The sequence below is a fragment of the Vicugna pacos genome, chromosome 11, assembly GCF_048564905.1.
Source record: "Vicugna pacos chromosome 11, VicPac4, whole genome shotgun sequence".
NCBI lineage: Eukaryota > Metazoa > Chordata > Mammalia > Artiodactyla > Camelidae > Vicugna > Vicugna pacos.
The window spans coordinates 70,225,731-70,245,617 of NC_132997.1; the positions used below are offsets into that span (position 1 = coordinate 70,225,731).

The 19,887-nt window shown below is 35.1% G+C and overlaps 1 protein-coding gene across 1 annotated transcript in view; it reads left to right on the forward strand.

Annotated features, from left to right (window-relative positions):
* TNKS2 (tankyrase 2) overlaps nt 1-19,072 on the forward strand; it is a 56,617-nt gene extending 37,545 nt beyond the window's left edge. The window contains exons 17-27 of the mRNA XM_072971599.1: nt 383-492; nt 1,164-1,352; nt 2,637-2,889; nt 3,735-3,817; nt 4,884-5,004; nt 7,731-7,828; nt 8,640-8,714; nt 11,077-11,182; nt 13,008-13,194; nt 15,696-15,852; nt 16,701-19,072. Of these exons, the coding sequence (XP_072827700.1) occupies nt 383-492; nt 1,164-1,352; nt 2,637-2,889; nt 3,735-3,817; nt 4,884-5,004; nt 7,731-7,828; nt 8,640-8,714; nt 11,077-11,182; nt 13,008-13,194; nt 15,696-15,852; nt 16,701-16,763 (1,442 nt within the window). The 3' untranslated portion in view covers nt 16,764-19,072. The remainder of the gene's footprint in view (nt 1-382; nt 493-1,163; nt 1,353-2,636; nt 2,890-3,734; nt 3,818-4,883; nt 5,005-7,730; nt 7,829-8,639; nt 8,715-11,076; nt 11,183-13,007; nt 13,195-15,695; nt 15,853-16,700) is intronic.
* The last annotated feature ends 815 nt before the right edge of the window (nt 19,073-19,887 follow it).

Here is a 19,887-nt window from a genome sequence, read left to right on the forward strand (position 1 = left end):
TGGCTTTTATATAGATTGGATGCCTTTTGCTTGCAGCTTTGAGACCATGTATCTGAGTTCAAGAAACTGTGTATACAACAACCATGAAGGCAGGGACTTTGGTGGGAAAGTTTTAAGAGGAAAGATTTAAGTAAATCAATCAGTATAACTTCAGAGTCTCTAAAACAAGTGGGTATCATTACTGAAAGCTTCCAACCTGAGGCCAGTGGGCAATTTTTTCCCATAAGATAAATCTTTAATAGACTCCTTTGGAGAATTTCAGATTTATATAAAATCTCTTATTTTTAAAATCATGTCTGTTCTTTATATATAGATATATACATATGTGTAGCTATTTTTTATATGAAAAAGTGAAAGTAATTTTACTTCTTTTCTTAACCAGCTGGTTATAATAATTTAGAAGTTGCAGAGTATCTGCTGCAACATGGAGCTGATGTGAATGCTCAAGACAAAGGAGGACTTATTCCTTTACACAATGCAGCATCTTATGGGGTAAGTTCTTCCATGTTACCTTTAAAAATCTCTGAAATTTTCAAAGTGAGAATCACTATTGAAATTCAAAGAGAATTTAGTTTGACTTTCTCATTTTACAGAGAAGTAAATTTGAGAACCAAAGAGGTTACTTCAGATTTTCAAATCTAAATCTGTTGTAGCTTGTTGTGCAACATGCAGCACATTTTGTCTTTCCTTGTACATATCTTTTATTTTTTGTGAGATGATGATTTATTTGTTTGAATCCCAGAAAACCCACTGGGATTCATACGAATTGGTAAAGATCAGATGCATTGTTCTTGACTTACAATATCCTTGAATAGTAACATCAGTACTGACCATCTTCAGTTGAGTAATTGAGGACGATTGCTGGTTTATAAATTGATGTTTAGCAGTTATAACACTTAAATAAATGAGAAACTGTTTAGCATTTTAGTTTTAGTTCCCTCCTGTGTAGAATTCTTAACTATTTTCTAGTTTCTCAAATTATTAAAACATCAACTGTAATTTTTAATCAACCACCCACAAATTGTGATGGTGGGAAGAAAGTTTTTCATTTCTAGAGTAAATTTAAAACTATGGAAAAAGAGGTATATAGCTATTTTCTTTTTAAGAACTAAAGTGTGATGAAGTAATATTTCAGACTGTAACAGGAGTTTTTTCTTTCACAGCACGTAGATGTAGCAGCTTTGCTAATAAAGTATAATGCATGTGTCAATGCTACGGACAAATGGGCTTTCACTCCTTTGCACGAAGCAGCCCAAAAGGGACGGACACAGCTTTGTGCTTTATTGTTGGCCCATGGAGCTGATCCTACTCTTAAAAATCAGGAAGGACAAACACCTTTAGATTTAGTTTCAGTAAGTGATGGGCTCTTTGAAAAATCTCACTGCTTTCTTTACTTTGTAAAATTTACTTGGTATATATAAAATGTCTTCATGGTGAATGTGGCAAAATCTGATTTTTAGCCCAATTTAAATTTAGGACCACTTAGGTAATATAAAAAGTAAATAGAATTATCAATCAGTTATTGTATGCTGAGTGCTTTAAAAATGGGAAAAAGAAGTATAAGGTATAGCTACTTACATTATTTGGGAAACAAAACAGGCAAGGCCTTCAATGAATGCTGTTACAGCACACAGAACAGAAGATGGTACAGGTCCATGGGCCTTATGAACTTACTGAGCTGGGAACATTACCCTCAGGGTGCAGCTACAAAGTCTTCTGCTATAGAGATTTTCTTCCCTCCCAACACTGCCTCATCCCCAAAATGTTATTGCTTACCCCACCAAAACTATTCTCGGAACAAGTTTGTTCCTCCAGTTTTCCCTGGGAAGTCCTTTTTTCCTTCCTCTCTCAAGGAAACTCCTGTAGTTGTCTCCATTGTGGCCTCCTTCTCTCCACCTGTGACACAGGTGCCTCTCTTGCCTCTGCCACTAAGGACGGTGACCCAGAGCAGTGGAGGGAAAGGGAGAAGAGGTTCTTCTCAAGGTGGGAAGGAAAAGGAGTCTGTCCTGCAGACTGCTTTCTACCGAGAGAGATTCCAGTGTTGCAGGTTACATTGAGAACCTGATTCAGTTCAGCTGCATTGAGAGTTGAATAGAATTTTCTTAGCAGGCTGACAACCCCACCATATTTGTAACATTTCTTCAGGGAAATGTCCTTCCAGTTCCAAACTAACTTAGAAGTGAAATTTTCTAATTTAATCTGCCCATATGTTAGTCCACTAGCTATAATTAAGTGGCATTGAAACAGTGCTCTAGAGAACATGCGTGGGCTTTAGAATCAAACAGACTTGCCTTAGAATTCCAGCTCTACCACTTATAATTGTACAGTCTTGCAAATTGCGTAACCTCTAAGCTTCAACTACCTAATCTATAAATGGGGATAAAAAAGATCTGGGTTGATATGAGAATTAAATGAGGTGATGTACTTAAAGTCCTTGGCATGGTATCAGATACATAAATAGTGCCCAATAAATTATGCTAATATTATTTTAAAATGTTATATACCAACTGTGAGTGTCTAATTCTAGTTCATATCTGCTGGGTTTTTGTCATATTTTTAAATGTGTTCTATGGAGTTTAGCAGAATTTTAAAACTTGCTTACTGCAGGTTTTCTCTCTCTCTGACTTGTGCCGTAGGCAGATGATGTCAGCGCTCTCCTGACAGCAGCCATGCCCCCTTCTGCTCTGCCTTCGTGTTATAAACCTCAAGTGCTCAATGGTGTGAGAAGCCCAGGACCCACCACAGATGCTCTGTCTTCAGGTCCATCCAGCCCATCAAGCCTTTCTGCAGCCAGCAGTCTTGACAACTTATCTGCCAGTTTTTCTGAACTGTCCTCAGTTGTTAGTTCAAGTGGATCAGAGGGTGCATCCAGTTTGGAGAAAAAGGAAGGTGAGACATTCAGCCAAAATAACTTAACGTAGCCACTTGTCGTTTGGATTGCTAAGGTCTTTTTTTTTTTTTTTTGACCTTAACTACAACTGTTAGTATCAGATTAGTTAACATACCTTTTATTGTTTTCTTTACATTATTATTAGAATTCCTAATGAAACTTTCTCCAAGTTGAGACTTCATGAGTGTTCTGCTGCTAACCTACTTTTTAGATATAAATATGCTTTTTGGAAGGTATAGAAGTGCTTTTACTTGAGTAATTATGCCTTTGTTTACCTCTTCCAGTGTATTATTACGGAATTATGAAATACTTTCAACCCTACATCAAAATACCTAATTTTGAATATCACTTTAAAAAAGAAAAAGACACACATACCTACAGTCTATAGAACTGTTTTCTTTACCTTTTACCTGTCAAAATCCATCTCACTCTATGCAACATGTGGACCTTGTTTTCATAGTTTTTTTGTAAAGTAGTTTATATCCTCAAAGGTAGGGAAACTTTTTTTTTCAATTAGATATAATTGACAGAACTGTATTAGTTTAAGCTGAATGGGAACTTATTTTAAAGATACAGTTAAAAATAAAATTAAAAAAAAGATTTCTTTGTAACATGAGAGTGCCCCATTGTTTAACCCTTTCTTCTAATGATGTGGAAATTTTATAGCTTTCTCTTTACAATTTTTAATGTTATACTTAATATTGTAACCCAATGGCTATTAATATTTTGCTTCATCTTTACAATCTTCATGCACATAGCAATATCATAAAACTTTGCTATTATAATGTTGATGTACATTATTCTGACATGAAATTTTATATGTTCTGATTTTTTTATTTTCCAGTTCCAGGAGTAGATTTTAGCATAACTCAATTTGTAAGGAATCTTGGGCTTGAACACTTAATGGATATATTTGAGAGAGAACAGGTAAATACATGAATTGTTTTGCTTGGTTTGATATTTTTTAGAACCTCAAGGGAATAAGTGGGACATGCTTGAAATACTCTGAACCATTCAACCTGTTGTCAGGTGAGAAGGATTTTTTTTGAGATTGGAAATCAATCTCTCTTCTGATTTGGTTTAATCTTGGAGTATCCATTCAGTTTATTAGCACATAAAAATTGATTCTCATATAGTAACAGTAAAATAGCTTTCTTGAATAAGTTTAGCCTATCCAGTTCTTAAAAGTAAGTTAACCTTGAACTCAGCTTGTTCAGTTCTATTGTGTCAATCACGACCCATTCTAAGCCTGACACTTCTCCAGCCATTATGGAGAGGTATACACCAACTATATATTTGAGCTTTTCTAGACCAGTCCGAATTTAAAGCGTTCTGTCAGAATATAGTTACTGATATTTTGAGTTCAGAAAATATAATTACTCTAGACTTTTACCCCTAAGAAACTTTGGGTCTAGTTATGGAGATACGATAGGAACATGTGAAGAGTTAAGTTTTTGGCATAGACAGTAAAAATTCAAAGAAAGGAAGGGTTACTACAAGGTGGACTATTCAGGGAAAGCTTCATGGAAGACTTGTAAATAAAACAGATTTTTTAAAAGTGTCTTCAGTTTCACACAGTGGGACGTAAAAGGGTTAGTTTGAACAATGATGCTGAAGTATCAGTCAGCATAGTCCAGAGTCTGTAGGAGCATTACATTAAGACGTACAAATAGGTTGAATGCAGAGTGATGGTGGAAGAGATAAAATAGTGTGCCTAAATGTGGTTAATTTGAGGATGCATTTTTGTCTTGCAGTTTAGTTTTTCTTGGGTCCTTATGCTAAATGAAAATAACGATATTTTTGGTAGTTCGTGACTCAGCTTTGTTTAATTAGCTGCAACTTTTCAGTTTCAGTTTAACAACTGATGTGCTTTTGTTTCTAATCTGTTCAAAATAATTTGCAATAAATGTATAGATCTAATACATTGTGAGAACACCAATATGTGAATGTCTTCCAAACAAGTCTTCTAAACAGTTTCATCCTCTTTTGTAAGATCACTTTGGATGTATTAGTTGAGATGGGGCACAAGGAACTGAAGGAGATTGGAATCAATGCTTATGGACATAGACACAAACTAATTAAAGGAGTTGAGAGACTTATTTCTGGACAACAAGGTATTTCATTTTAAATCATTCCTGTCATCATTTTAACAGTTTGTATAAAGGCAGCCCTCAACTTACTAAATGATAATTTTAAAATCTGTAAGAGAGTCCACTTAATAAGAAGCACACTAACTGGGGAGCCATTTATTTATTTGTTTTTGTCTTGTGGGGAAGGTAGTTAGGTTTATTTGTTTATTTTTAAATGGAGGTACTGGGGATTGAACCCAGGACATTGTGCATTCTAAGCACATAGTCTATCACTGAGCTATACCCTCCCCACCAAGAGTATTAACTGGGATTTGGGAAACCTGAGATCAGATCTTAAATCTGCTACTGTTAAACTCTGTGGACCTAAGTGAAGTTTCTGGGCCATTCAGAAATCTGAGTGTTGCTTTAAATCTGAAGTTTTTTCTGTTATTTCCATTCTGAAGTTACAGTTCTAAAATTGTGTTGTTCTGAGAGGTCTGGAATTTGGGTATCTCATGTGGTAATACAATGGGTAATGACTAGGTGGTCAGGCCTTCCATATAATAATATTGTGAATCTCTTTGGTTGTACATAGTTACATTCTAAACACTTGCAGTTAAAATATTGGGAAACAATAATGTTGTAACTGAGGAAACAGTGAAATAAAGTTGAATAGTATTTTCATTTGTCCTGAATGTTGATACTTAAGGAAAATACAAATTGCGTTTGTTCAGCAGATGTTAACACTTCCTGTATATCAGGTCCTTGTTATAAAAGATGAATTGTTTTAGGTTTCAAAACTACTTTAAGTTCATTGTTAAACTGAGGGAATGATGTATCCTGGGGTCAGAAGCATCCTATAATTTGAAGACCTGGCCATACAACTGGGGTTAAAAATAAACCTCCATTAGCAAAAATGAGGGAAGTTTTAGGGAAGAGTGTATGCTAGCCGGGATAAGGTCCATCCCTTGAAGAAAAAAAAGAGAGAGCTTTGTAAATTAGGTGATTGAAGCTAAGGAATGCTTTAAACTAGAACTCTGGAATAGAACTGATTAAAAGTAAATGCTCTTTCTTTGCCTGGTAGGAACCAGGGAAAAATGTTTAACATGGGAGATAGTCTTGGATATTTCTAGTATAGAAGACAAAATTTCAGTATAGAAGACAAAATTTTATAAGGTGAAGAGGAGGGACACCTTATGGCTCCCTGGAATGTTAGTATAAAGTGGAACTAAATTCCTCTGTTGTGGACTGCCATCATGACTACTAGGAAACACTGCAGATCTGGTAGGATAGCAGTTAAGTCTGTGTTGAAAGGCTCAGGAAACAGTGAGGGAGACTGATACACTGCCTCCAAGTGTCAGAGGTACATATCTCCATACCACCTCTGGTCCTCTGGTCATGCTGGTAACATCCAGCTACGATTGGGTAGTAACTTTCATTCTTACATGGAAGAGAAATGTTACAACACGGAATGACTGTGTCTGACCTAACACATCAGGGTCACTTTCCTCCATAAAGTTACCACATTCCTCATCTCCGTTTGAAGCCAGTATTCTATACCTATATTGTACTCAGTATGTAAACTGGAACCAGTGGCAAGCTTCTGACAGTCTCTCATCTAGCTGACTTAACAGCCTTAGCTGTCATTCTGTGTATCAAGTCAGTAGGTTACTTGTCCTGATCTTTCAGCACTGATGTCTTCTTGGGGCTGCCCAAAGATGCCTTAGTCAGACATTTGTCACAGTCTTTATTCTGTAAAATATTCTCTTCTGTATGGTCTCCATACTTCCTATAGATTTTGTAATTCAGCCAAACCTAAAAGGTTTTATGAGAGTTTGGCATATTGGTGGTAGTCGTATTATTCAGACCAGAGCAGTGCTTTTAATCTCCATAGGCAAAACACCATGCATTTACCCAGTAGTAAAGGACTTGAGCCCTACCTGGGAAAACGGTGGCACTTTGGAGATTTTACAGAGATTAAAGGAGAGTTGTGTTACAGACAGAACAAAGAAATTAGAAAATTCTGTATAAGATTCCATTTTAAAAGCTTTTATGAGAGTAAAGATACAAAAATAAGTATGATTTCCATGACTGTTGACATTCAGAAGACATGACAAATTTATTGCTAAATTAAAAACTCTATTAATGGGTTATAATAAGCATTCCATAGTTAGTAAACTTTATGCCTTCTCATTCTAGGATGATTTAAAATTACCTGAGACCATGCAGGTTTCTGTCATGATTCTTCCTCATTTTTACAAAAAGTAAAGAAACTAAATGCTTGAAAGGGCTGCCTAGTTAGTAAAGGAAATAATTTGAAGAAGAAAACATTGACAAATAAAAGATAAAGACCAGGAAGATTTTGTGAACTATTCTCACAAAAACCTTAGGACTTAGGTCAAAAATTAGTAATCTGAATACAGTGTGGTATTCTTGTTTGCATCCTGGAAAAGAAAAAGGACATTAATGGGGAAAACTGGTGAAATCCAAATAAAGTCTATAATTAATTTTGACAGGTGTACTATGGGTGTATAAAATGGGAACATTAAAGGAACATTAATGTTCCTGATAGTAACATTAGGAAGTTGAGTGAAGGGTACACAGGAACCCTCTGTGCTCTCAGCCTTCCTGTAAATCTGAATTATTCCAAAATAAAAAGTTTTTTTAAATGGTAGTAAGCATCCAATAAATCAGGTGTTTATTTTGGGCTAATGTCAATTGGTTTTTTTTGGCAAAAAAAAATTTATTTACCTTCAAATTTCATTTGATAGGTCTTAACCCATACTTAACTTTGAACACCTCTGGAAGTGGAACTATTCTCATAGATCTGTCTCCTGATGATAAAGAATTTCAGTCTGTGGAGGAAGAGGTATGTTCATATACCTTAAATAAATGTTGGTTCAATAACCAAATTTCTAGAAAGTTTCCAGATCTACTAGAACATGTAGCAGTTTTTAATTGTTCCTAACTCTTTACCACCTGGAAAACTTCTGAAATCAGCATTTTAGGTACACTATCTTTGTAAACTTTAATTCTAATAATTTGGTTCAGCACTACAATTAATACTAACACAAAATTCTGTTGGAGAAAAGATGGCTAATATTCTCCTCTTCAGGAAGGCAATAGCAAAGCCCAGTATCTTAGATAAAACCCAGAATATGTGGTGCTACTTATCTAGGAAATTTTTTTCTAGCTTTCTTTTCACGAAACTCTTGGATTCACTAAAATCTTTGAATAGTGCCTTACACTCTGAAGAACGCTATACCCTATGTTTGTGAGTTGAGCACAGAGATACAAAGGGGAGTGAGATTTAGTTCTAAAGCTCAAGAAACTCCAACTCAGTGAAATACAAATTGTGCTTTATTAGAACAAAACAAATGGGAACAAATAAGTCATTAGGGTTTTTTTAGTATGTTTGGCTCACCCATGCATCTGTTTGTTTCTTTTTCTTCCTTTAGTTTGCATTATATAATTTTCACCTATATACATTTTCAGATTGTACTAGCTAATAGCTATCTTTAGAAAATAGTACTTGTGAACTTACAAAACTCATTCCTTAAACAGCAGAAATATTAGAAACCCATTTTGTATTCTCAAAAGTAGAATCATATGCATCAAGAACAATAATCAGAAAAGATATAAAAGCTAATGTACATATATTTGAAATATTTTCTCATCAGATGCAAAGTACAGTCCGAGAGCACAGAGACGGAGGTCATGCAGGTGGAATCTTCAACAGATACAATATTCTCAAGGTAATAAGCTGATGAAAATAAAGTTTGCTGAGAACATAGTTTTCAAAGCCTAAAGCCATGATTATATTCTTTCATAAGAATATAATGATCTGCCCATCCCAATAAGTCTTTCATGTGGCCCCAGGGGATATTTTGGGAAAGAATATGTCTTTGGAAGGTTAAGATCCTCAGATCCCTGTACTGTTTTCATAACCACTAATTCATCTTCTGTTGAGCATATTTAAGTTTAAGGATTATGCTTTATCTTGGGGTAAAGAAAAATCCTGTAGGTTTAGGGCTTTAAATATATATACACTATTATTAATATATAAACTGCTATTGTAACCAAGTTGAATTTTTTTGTGGCTCATGGGAGGACTTCGGTCTTTATAGTTACACTGTAACTATTTATGGTTTGCTTGTTTTTTTAATTTTTCCTAATTGTGGTTACTCCAGGTGTCTGTGATTCCCCATATATACCATTTTTTGTAATTTTATTGCTCCCTCTATACCTTCTATCTTTTCCAAAAGCAGTCTTTAAAAATGTTTTAAAGGAAGTCCTGTCTCTTATTGGTATCAGTTACTCTTCTCAGGAATTTTTCCAGCTTTGCTTGTTTTTCTGAGCTATATAGCAAACAAAACTGCATATTCTACTTGAGATGTATAATGATTTTGTATTAACTACATTGATAAACTCTTAATAATTGTAAATATAAGACTTACAGTTAGAATTATAATGTGGCAAATACCTTTCTAATACCTAAATTTTAAACTCAAAAGTTAACAATGTCAAATCTTTCAGCCATGTTGTATTACTCTTTCACAATAATACACTGTTATGATTATAATAATAGATGTCATATTTTAGAGTTATTGAATTCTAAATCTGTTTGTCAAGATTGCTATGTTCATACTATTAGAAATAAGATTTACTTTGTTTTGTTTTGTTTTGTTTGGTGGAGAAGGGGGAGGTAATTAGGTTTATATATTTATATTTATTTGTGTATAGAGGAGGTACTAGGGATTGAACCCAGGACCTCAATGCATGCTAAGCATGTGCTTTACCGCTTGAGCTATGTACCCTCCCCCCAGAAATAAGAGGTAAAACAAGCACACATTATTCAGGTATAGGGTCATTCTTCTGGGAGTTGTATTTTATTAGGTCATATCATAGTATGATATAAGAGGACATCTTGAGATTTCTATTCATGGACATATATGTAATAATTTTTAATAAGATAAATAATTATGCCTACTACAGGCAAATTTCAGTCAAGCAACTTTGTAGGCAGTAACAAACAATGTGTAGAGGTTTGTTAAGGGTGAGGGCAGGAGAGAGGAAATGTATTTGATATCCACAGTATTGAATTTGGGAAAGATAACGCTGTTTTCTTCCTTTATAAAATGTTTTAATGCAGTATTTAATGAAAATTTTTTCAATGATAAAACTTTTTTTTTTTAACACTCATGAGAGCTCTTTATGCTAGTTATGTTCCTTGGTTGTGTCTGTGGTAGTATTCTGAGTTAATTTGAACCAAGACTGAAACCACCAGCTCCCAGATGTGTTGTAGGACCAGGAGGGGGCTGAAGCACTTTACATACAGCTAAGAAACAACAGTAGGATTGTGAGTTTTGATCCTGGAAATACTCCTAATGAAACCAAATCCATCTTTAACTCTCCTCCAGACAAAAATCTTAGGAATGGAAGGATAGGAAAGGGTCGAGGAAGTTAGTAGTAGGTGGGAATGGTGGGGGTGAGGGGGTGGTTATTTCAGATATTTTTAATTAAAAACAGATAACGATGGTACTTTGAGCCAGATAAAGCAGAAGGGTGGGAAAGATACCATTGTCTGTCTAATACTTCTCTACAGAACTCAGCATGTCTGATTTGGAGATGTTTTAGTAATAATTCTAAAACAGTGAGAAATGTTTTAATCAATTAACAGTACTCTTAGATAAGCAATAACATCCTATTCTGTCAGTACTCTTAGAGCACAGGGAACTATATTCAGTAACATGTAATAACCTAAAATGAAAAAGAATATATACGTATAACTGAATCACTGTACTCTACACCAGAAACTAACACAACATGTAAATCAGCTGTACTTCAATTAAAAACAAAACAGTGCTCTTGACCTTTATATATGGCCATATGTAGCTTTTTTCCCCTTTGTAGCTTTTTATTTCCAAAATGTAATTATATTTTCATCTTTATGGTTAGGACACAGTTTTTTAGTTGACTAAAAATAACATATAATTTATATTTCAGAGAAAAGTTTTGCCTCTCTTCTGGCCATATGTGTAGCCCATTCTTGGTGAAGATTAACAAGTAGCTAAGTAATTATTATGACCTAAAGATTTTATTTTTCTGATTTCTTAGATTCAGAAAGTTTGTAACAAGAAACTGTGGGAAAGATATACTCACAGGAGAAAAGAAGTTTCTGAAGAAAACCACAACCACGCAAACGAAAGAATGCTATTTCACGGTAAGATTCCTCTCTCCCTCCCCTACCACCATCCTCCTCCACATTCGAGTTTTTGGTCAGGTATGAGATAATAATGTATTTGTATGTTCCTCATGTCATTTTAAAAAAATAAACATTATTTCTGTAAATTTTTACATTTACATTTATATTTTCAACCTCTTTTTTCAACAGGGGGGAAGTAATTTAGATTTACTTATTTATTTTTAATGGAGGTACTGGGAATTGAACCCAGGACCTTACACATGCTAGGCATGCACTCTGCCACTGAACTGTACCCTCCCCCCCAACCACTTTCGAAATCGCATATTTTACAATGGACAGTTTATAAGTAGAATTATCTTAATGGGAAGAGTATAGAAATGAGACTATTGACTATTAATATTTTCCCTTATAGACTAGATTTTATTATGATCATTCTGAAAAATGGTGTTTTATTTTTAACTGGTTGATTGAATTAAAATTAAAAATAAGATCTGAAATTCACCTCAGAAGAATATATACATCCTGTTCTGACTTTGATTCTAAATGTCAAGGCTACATTTAACTTCAGTTAAAAGCCACTGTCATTGAATCTATGGAGTTTTCTGAGAACTTCTGTTGAACTGAGAGCACCATTACTTGTCATTCTTGAAATTTCCTGTTTATGTTGCAGTTTGGCAGGGTTGATTGATCTTTTAAGTTTATAGCAAAAATGAGTGTAGATATTAATAGTGTTTATCAAGTCTTCAAAAACATTATCTGTTATAGCTTCAGCCTGTTTCTTCATTTGGCTTAGATTGCAGAAAACTTTTAGAGACTGGTAAAGTTCTATAAAACACAGCATTTAAATTTCACAGTCCCCTGGAAGAATGGCTATAGCAGACTGAACTGGTATGTAATATCTAAATGGTACTTCTTCCAAAACCCTAAAATCATCATGGTATTCTCTTGGCACAGAGCATATTTATGTATCGACTTGATGGTCGTAATGAATGACTTTTTTCTAGTTTAAAATAGAAATGGACTTGGTTTTTCCAAATTAATTCAAATAAGTTATTCTGTTCTTCAGTATTTCTGTAAAGTGGAATTCAGTGTATTTTCTTGTCCCTTTATGAACAGGGACACTGACTGATCTTGATGAATCAGTTAGCTGTGTTATATTTGCTTTTCCCAGCCCCCACTCTCACCCCATTCCCTGGCCTGGTTCCTGTGCTCAGTACCTCTTCCTCTTTGGCTAAGCTCCATCTTGGCACACATGTGAGGAAGGAGGAGAAAGAAGTTAATATGTAAAAAATGAAAGGACACACTACATTTACAGACGGAATCTGGTATTAGCAAGTGATAAAAGGCAGAGAAGTGGACGGATAGGAGAGAAGAGGTATAAAGAAAAGAATGAACATGGAAAGATCACTTGGCCACTTTTGACATCTAGAGAAAGCACACAGGTGTGGATGTCACTGCGTGGCCTAATTGCATTCAGCTTTGCCATACAAGGTGAATTATGAGAGTCTTGGTTCTGGATTTGTATGAATTTGGAACCTGGAATTTGATAAAGCTAGCATTGATATTTTAGGTGTTCTGTTCATTTTTCTAGTTGAATCTGTATGTGTTCTTATTTTGGCATCTGCACCACCACCCTATTAGAAAATTCATTGATTCTAGGAACTCTTCTAAAATAACTAATTTATTCTCAAGTAGTGAGCCGGCTGACAGTTAACTTGTTATATCCTTCTGTTTTGATTCTGCTTTATTGTGGTGGTGGTGTATGTATGTTGAATAATTTCACTTTAAGAGACTTTAGTTTTTGTTGTTTTTCTCCTAAGATAAAATTTTATATGTATTTTAGGGTCTCCCTTTGTGAATGCAATTATCCACAAAGGCTTTGATGAAAGGCATGCCTACATAGGTGGCATGTTTGGAGCTGGGATCTATTTTGCTGAAAACTCTTCCAAAAGCAATCAGTATGTATATGGAATTGGAGGAGGCACTGGGTGTCCAGTTCACAAAGACAGGTCTTGTTACATTTGCCACAGGTAAGAAATCACTTATTCTCATTTACTTTTATAAGAATCAGATAAGAACTGGCTTTATACTTGACATTTTCAAGGCAAGGCATTATCTCGGACAACTTTACGAATCCAAGCTAGGCATGTTTCATGTTGCTTTTGGCCCTCTCACCAGTTATAATAATATCTAATATTTATTTAATGATCTGTATGGGCCAAGAACAGTTAGAAGCACTCGATCTATTCAACTCATTTAATCATTAGAGCACATGGTGCTTTAAAGAATATGAAGTAGAAAATATCAGTGAGCATGAAAGAGATTTTATTGTGGCTCTTGAATATTATAGGACTCTGGCCTCTGAAAGTCTAATATTCAGATACTAAGATGGTATTACTTGCTACACCTAATCATTTCATGGCAATGCACGAGGGAGTCTCTCTCCCACCGTGGTATGATCTTAATCCTCAGTTTGTCATATCATTACTTGAAAAGTTACAATAAAATACATCAGTCCCTTCAGAAGGCACCATATTATCAAAGAACTACTTTATACTTTTTGCCCCTACTTTTAGTTACCCTGGTCTAACTCAGTTGTTAAAATCATTCAGATAACTTGGCCCTAATTGATAAAATGCTCCTAGGCAAATAAATTACCTTTTGCCATTGGAAAAATAAGCAAGATCAATTACTGAGATTTATTTTGTAGTTAGAGCACTACTTATAAAGACCTAGAACAGTAGCTGTCTAACATTAGCAAGCTCACAACCACCTGTAGAGCTTGTTAAAACAAATTCCTAGGCCATGCCCCATGAGTTGTTGACTTTGGTAGGTCTGGGCTGGGGCCCTAGAACTTGAATTTCTACTGAGTTCCCAGGTCCTGCTGAAGCTTCTAATCACTTACCTAGAAGCCCTAGGGCAGTAGTTCTCAGTTTGGGCAGCACATTGGAATTACCTGGGAAGCTTTAAAAACTATTCATGCCTGTGTCCCACCCTCAGAGATACTCATTTAATCGGTCTGGGGTGTAGTGTGGGCACTGGGATTTTTAAAAGCTTCCCAGCTGAATTTGAAAGGTTGCCAAGGTGAAGGACTGTAGTCCTGAAGGGAAACAGACTGTTTATATTTTGTGCTTATTGTTTTCCCCCTTAATTTAGACTCACATAGGTGTCTATAAAGTCAGCCTTGCTAGGTGTGACCTCCTGCCCACTTCTATTTTAGATCATAAGTTGGGCTGGTTAGGGGGCTTGTAAGTTTTTAAGATTCTGTAAATTGAACACTGCTGTTTTCACTTGTCATATATTCTTTGGAGGTTAAATTGTTCTGATTATTAGTAGTAAGTAGTGTTCTAGTACCACTTCGCACTGTCATTGGAACATAATGCTTGGTTATCTGGAAATAAGTTTTATTAACTTAAGATTTCTCTATGCTGGGTTATCATGGGACTGATTGTGACTATAATGGAGAGTCTATTAGCCATGCAAAGAAAGTTTCTGGAAGACATATTTAGAATAAAAATTATATAGCCTGTCTTTGGAGACAGAATCATCAGTCCACCAGATCTCCTGTTACCTATAGAAACAATCAGGTAATTTTTGTAAAAAATTCATTGACCAATCATAAGCCTGTGGGGAATGGGGGAGTAATACTTAAACCTCTGGTGAGGGAAGACCTATTTGAAGAAGTAACCTTTTAGCTGAAACCTGAAAAATGAATGTTAATCGGTTGAAGAGTGGTAGAATACATACCATTCCGGATGGTAGAGGAAATAGTACGTATGGTGGCCATGGGGTAAGAAAGTTTGGCCTTTGAGAAGGAAAAAACTAATATGCCTGGGCATAATGAACACAAAGTACAATTCAGGGATTTGGAGCCATTGTAAGGAATTTGGATTTTCTTCTAGGCACAGTGAGCAGCCTCTAAAAGGTTTTAAACAGAAAAGTAACGTGATCTCATTTATGGTTTTTGAGTTTTGTTGTTTTTCCCTAAATCGCTGGTTGCTTGGATGGAAAATAGTTTAACAGGAGTTAGAATAGAAACAGAAAGACAAGTTTAAAAGCCATTGTTCTAGTCCAGGTGAAAATTTTGGTGATGTGGACTTAATGATGACAGTAGAATTAAGAGAATGGATTTCAGACATATTTTGACAGTGGAATTAACAGGACTTACTTGGATAAATGTCCATCTTTGTAAGGCACTTCATGGAAGCCCCTTAAACTTCCTCCTCCCTCCCACTTGGGCTGTGATTTGTGCTTTTGCTGGGATACAAACAGGATGGCAGAGCCTGCATCTCTGTGAGATTATTACATCTCTGTAAGATATTATTTTATAGTTAAAATAGGGATTAATTAAAGTGACAAATTCTTTCATTAGTGAGAATAGTAGAAGACATTCTTACAAAGTTTTTTAAGGGTGAAATGATAAAAACAATTATAAGCATTTATGTAGAAATGCATTTAAAAATCTTATACATTGTATGTACATGAAGAAGATTGTCATGTACTGCTTTGTCTTCCTTTTTACATGTTACAGGCAGCTGCTCTTTTGCCGGGTAACCTTAGGAAAGTCTTTCCTGCAGTTCAGTGCAATGAAAATGGCACATTCTCCTCCAGGACATCACTCAGTCACTGGTAGACCCAGTGTAAATGGCCTAGCATTAGCGGAATATGTTATCTACAGAGGAGAACAGGTAATTCAGTTTTACTTGTTCATCTTCAAAAATGCTTTAGAGCCATACCTCTTACTAGTCTTTTAAACTGGCAATGCATATGACCTTAAAAACTGGATTTGTTTTTAGCTTTTATTTGGAAATTATTTCAGACTTACAGAAAAGTTGCAAAAATTGTGAAGAGAATTCCCTTATACACTTTACCGATGTCTTGCAAATGTTAACATTTAAGCATTCTCTCTCTTGGTCTCCTTTATCATTCTCCCCCCCCGCCCCGTGCATATGTGTATGTGTACACATATTTTTTATTCTGAACTGCTTGGAAGTAAGTTATAGGCATGTTTCTCTACCTTTAAATACGTCAATGTGTATTTCTTAAAAATAAGGGCATTCTCTTAAAATTGTCAAAATCAGGAAAATACTGTTAATATAATATTATATCTAACCTACAGACTTTATTCAGATTTTGTCAGTTATACTGGATCTTTTTTTTTTTAGCTTCTGTAAAGTATAATTAATCAGAATCCTATATAACTTAATAGCTAACCTCTCTGTAGCAAAGAAATATGTAATTCCCTCCTGCTGTTAGTGACAGATCCAGTCAGAAGCATCTCTAGAGCAGTTTCTGAACTGGGGATATGTATCAGACTCAGCTCATTTACTAAAAGCAGACAAACACGTGCTTAGTACTCATCCTTGACCTGCTGTTCAGAATCTAAAGGATTGGAGTCAAGGTAAGGTTGTTTGCAGAAAATGCCCTTTGACAATACTGAGCCACAGCACTAATTTAGAAGATTAGGAATCCTTGTAAGAGATCTCCTTTCAAAAAAATTTGTTTACCAGTATTTGAATTAATCTTTCTCTTCCAGGCTTATCCTGAATATTTAATTACTTACCAGATTGTAAGACCTGAAGGTATGGTTGATGGATAAATAGTTGTTTTAGGAAACTAACACCACCGAACCTAAAATCATCTAAGCAGCTGGTGGCCTTGTAAGTTTTACTCCTGAGAAAAATCATCTGGTCCACAAGCTTGTGGCAAAAGGACAAAAAAATGTGAAAGAGTTTTAACATTCTGACTTGATAAAGCTTTAATAATGTACAGTGTTTTCTAAATATTTCCTGTTTTTCAGCACTTTAACAGATACCATTCCAGGTTAAACTGGGTTTGTCTGTACTAAATTATAAACAGAGTTAACTTGAATCTTTTATACATTATGCATTGATTCTAACAGAAACTGTAATTCCCCTCAACAGAACTCATTTTACTAATATAGTACTGTGTTCTTTAAAACACAGCATTTACACTGAATACAGTTTCATTTGTAAAACTGTAAATAAGAGCTTTTGTACTAGCCCAATATTTATTTACATTGCTTTGTAATATAAATCTACTGTTTTAGAACTGCAGCGGTTTACAGATGTTTTTCATATGGACTGCTCATCTGTACTTCATCTTGTTGCATCATCATGATTGAGTGATCTTTTACATTTGATTCCAGAGGCTATGTTGAGTTGTTAGCAGAGACTTTGTCAGTTGGGAAAGATTGATTTATCAGATTTTATTTGCTGATGAAAGCATTTATCTCTCATAAGACATCTTTCCCATTTAAGAACTTGGTTCCTGAATACTCTGGGAATTTATAATTTGTGATAACTTTGTACGTATAACGCACATTCCAAAGAGCTCTAATTAACTATGATGGTCCGGATTATTAAAGACACTTCTTTATTGGCCTCAAACTCAAGTTTTCACATTGGAAAATTTTCTCATGTCCTTTTGTGAAAATTAGAGCAAGTACTTCTATATTTTAGAGAGGCTAACTTCTGCCACTGAACAATTAAAATGTTCTTTTCATGAAATTTAAATAGGAAGTTGAATTTCAGAGATGGAAAGGGTAATCTTGAAATTTTTCCAGTATGTTCTAATTACCTGAAATCTAAAGGGGAAATAAAAGTAGCAAATGGGAGTAGGTAGTTTTTTCTCCTAAGTATTTTCTCCCTGTTCTTTTCCTCTGGTCTTACTGTTATACTGGCAGCCAGTCTATACACCATAGATAAGCTTAGCCCACAACCGTGTGATGCAGGTGTCCCAGTTCTCTCCTGACCTCCTGAATGGGCAGGTGCAGTGAGATGGGTGCTTCTGCTCCTGGGTTGCCTCATCATAATGTTACTCCCAATTGGAAATACACTTTGTTTATGCACCACCTGGTGACCGGGCTTGTTTGGCAGCTGTTGGAGGGGAATGCTATCCCATAAAATGCCATTCCTATTTTTTAGCGTAAAGCTATCTTTTCTATGAAGCATGCTAAAGCATCTTGGTACAGAGACATGAATTGCAGCTTGGCAGTCTATTTATTGACTCTGGTTCCCTCAGAAGGCTGTCCAAGATTGTTATTACCCTCTTAAGTCTTTGTTAATGAGGATGTTCCCTTTCACTCTCTGTACCAGTTCAGGTTTGTTTTACATTTTATTTGGTCTCTAAATTAACTGGGCCTTTGCAGTAACTTGTACATAAAGTGCTAGAAAATCATGTTTCTTGTCTTGAGTAAGAGTTAATCACAGCAAATGCATATCTGCAGTTGTTTCTATGATATAAATTGTGATCATTATTTAAGAGGTCAATTCCTGACCATGAAGTGCTTTTTATATAGCTCTCTAATAATTGCAAATGTGATCCTAAAGTCATTTATTGGAACATAAATGGAGAATGCCAAATTTTATATAATTTTTCAGGTTCTGGAAGCTTCCAGATTTTTTAATTAGAAGATAATGAAATGAATTAATGGAGTTTATATTTGCATACCTTATCTCTCAACATTTAGCCCATATTTCTCACCCTATGAGTGAATCTGGAATTGCTTGTCATGTAAAGTCGTCATGGTCTATGAGTTTACAATATTGCAGCCTGTGTTGTTTCATCTAATCCATTGCTTAATTAGTGTGTTGTTTTTCTATGAATGATTATATTGTGGGTAATACGTTAGCATGACAATATTTCGGATAGCTTTTTGTTTGTTAGGAGCTTGGGGGGTTGGGGGGCTGGGGATTTCTTTGAAGTTTTTGCATGAAATATCTTACTTTATAATGATGGAATTGCTTTTTCTTTTGTCTTGTAACTTTTTTTGAAGAGATTTAACTTTTTGTGTGAGTAGTACTATTATATCCATCTTGAGTGTCTTACTTGTACTGTATCACATTCCATACCCTCATTTACTTCTTAATAAACTGTTCACTTGTTTTTCTGGGTAGCATGGTAATTACTGGAATAATATAAATGTGTTGAATGGTCCTTGAGAAAATGGATTAAGATTACAATAAACCACAATTGTAGGAAAACAATGTAGTTCTGAGTCTAATAGTGATAGAGACTGCAGTTTAAAATTCGAAATACTGAATGTCATTGACCATACCTGCTCGGATGCTTTAAGGTAAAAGTAGCTATAAGATGCTTTTAGGTATTTTGTCCATCCAACACAAGTTTTGGCAAACCTTAAAGCGCATTCCTGGGAAATCTATCTTTTTAACTTACAAAGAAGAATATACTTTTTGTCTTTTGTGTCATATAGGAAATCTCTTTAGAAGTTTACAAATCTTAAATTTAGTGGTATTAATACTCTTAAAAGAAAATACAGTAAGGTATGTATTTTAGATTTCTTTTTTTTTTTTTTTTGTCTTGGGGGGAGGTAATTGGGTCCATCTATTTATTTATTAATTTTGGTGGAGGTACTGGGGATTGAACCTGGGTCTACCACTGAGCTATACCCTCCCCCCTTTAGATTTCAATATGCTAAGTGTCTATGATCAGTTCCCTGCTTTCCATAAGAGGAGAATATTGGTGCAAATAACCCATAAGTCATTTGACTTTGAAATATTTTTCAGCAGCTTTATCTTACTGTTTCAGTTGGGATAACATTAGAGTGTTCACTTGCTAGTTCCTAAGCATGCATGCCATTGTATGATGTGATCCAGTTGTTTGCAGGGTGATGAGGAAAGAACACTTGCAAATAAATGTGCCTAAGTTTTTGTGATTAGTATTCCTGATTGGCCCTTTAC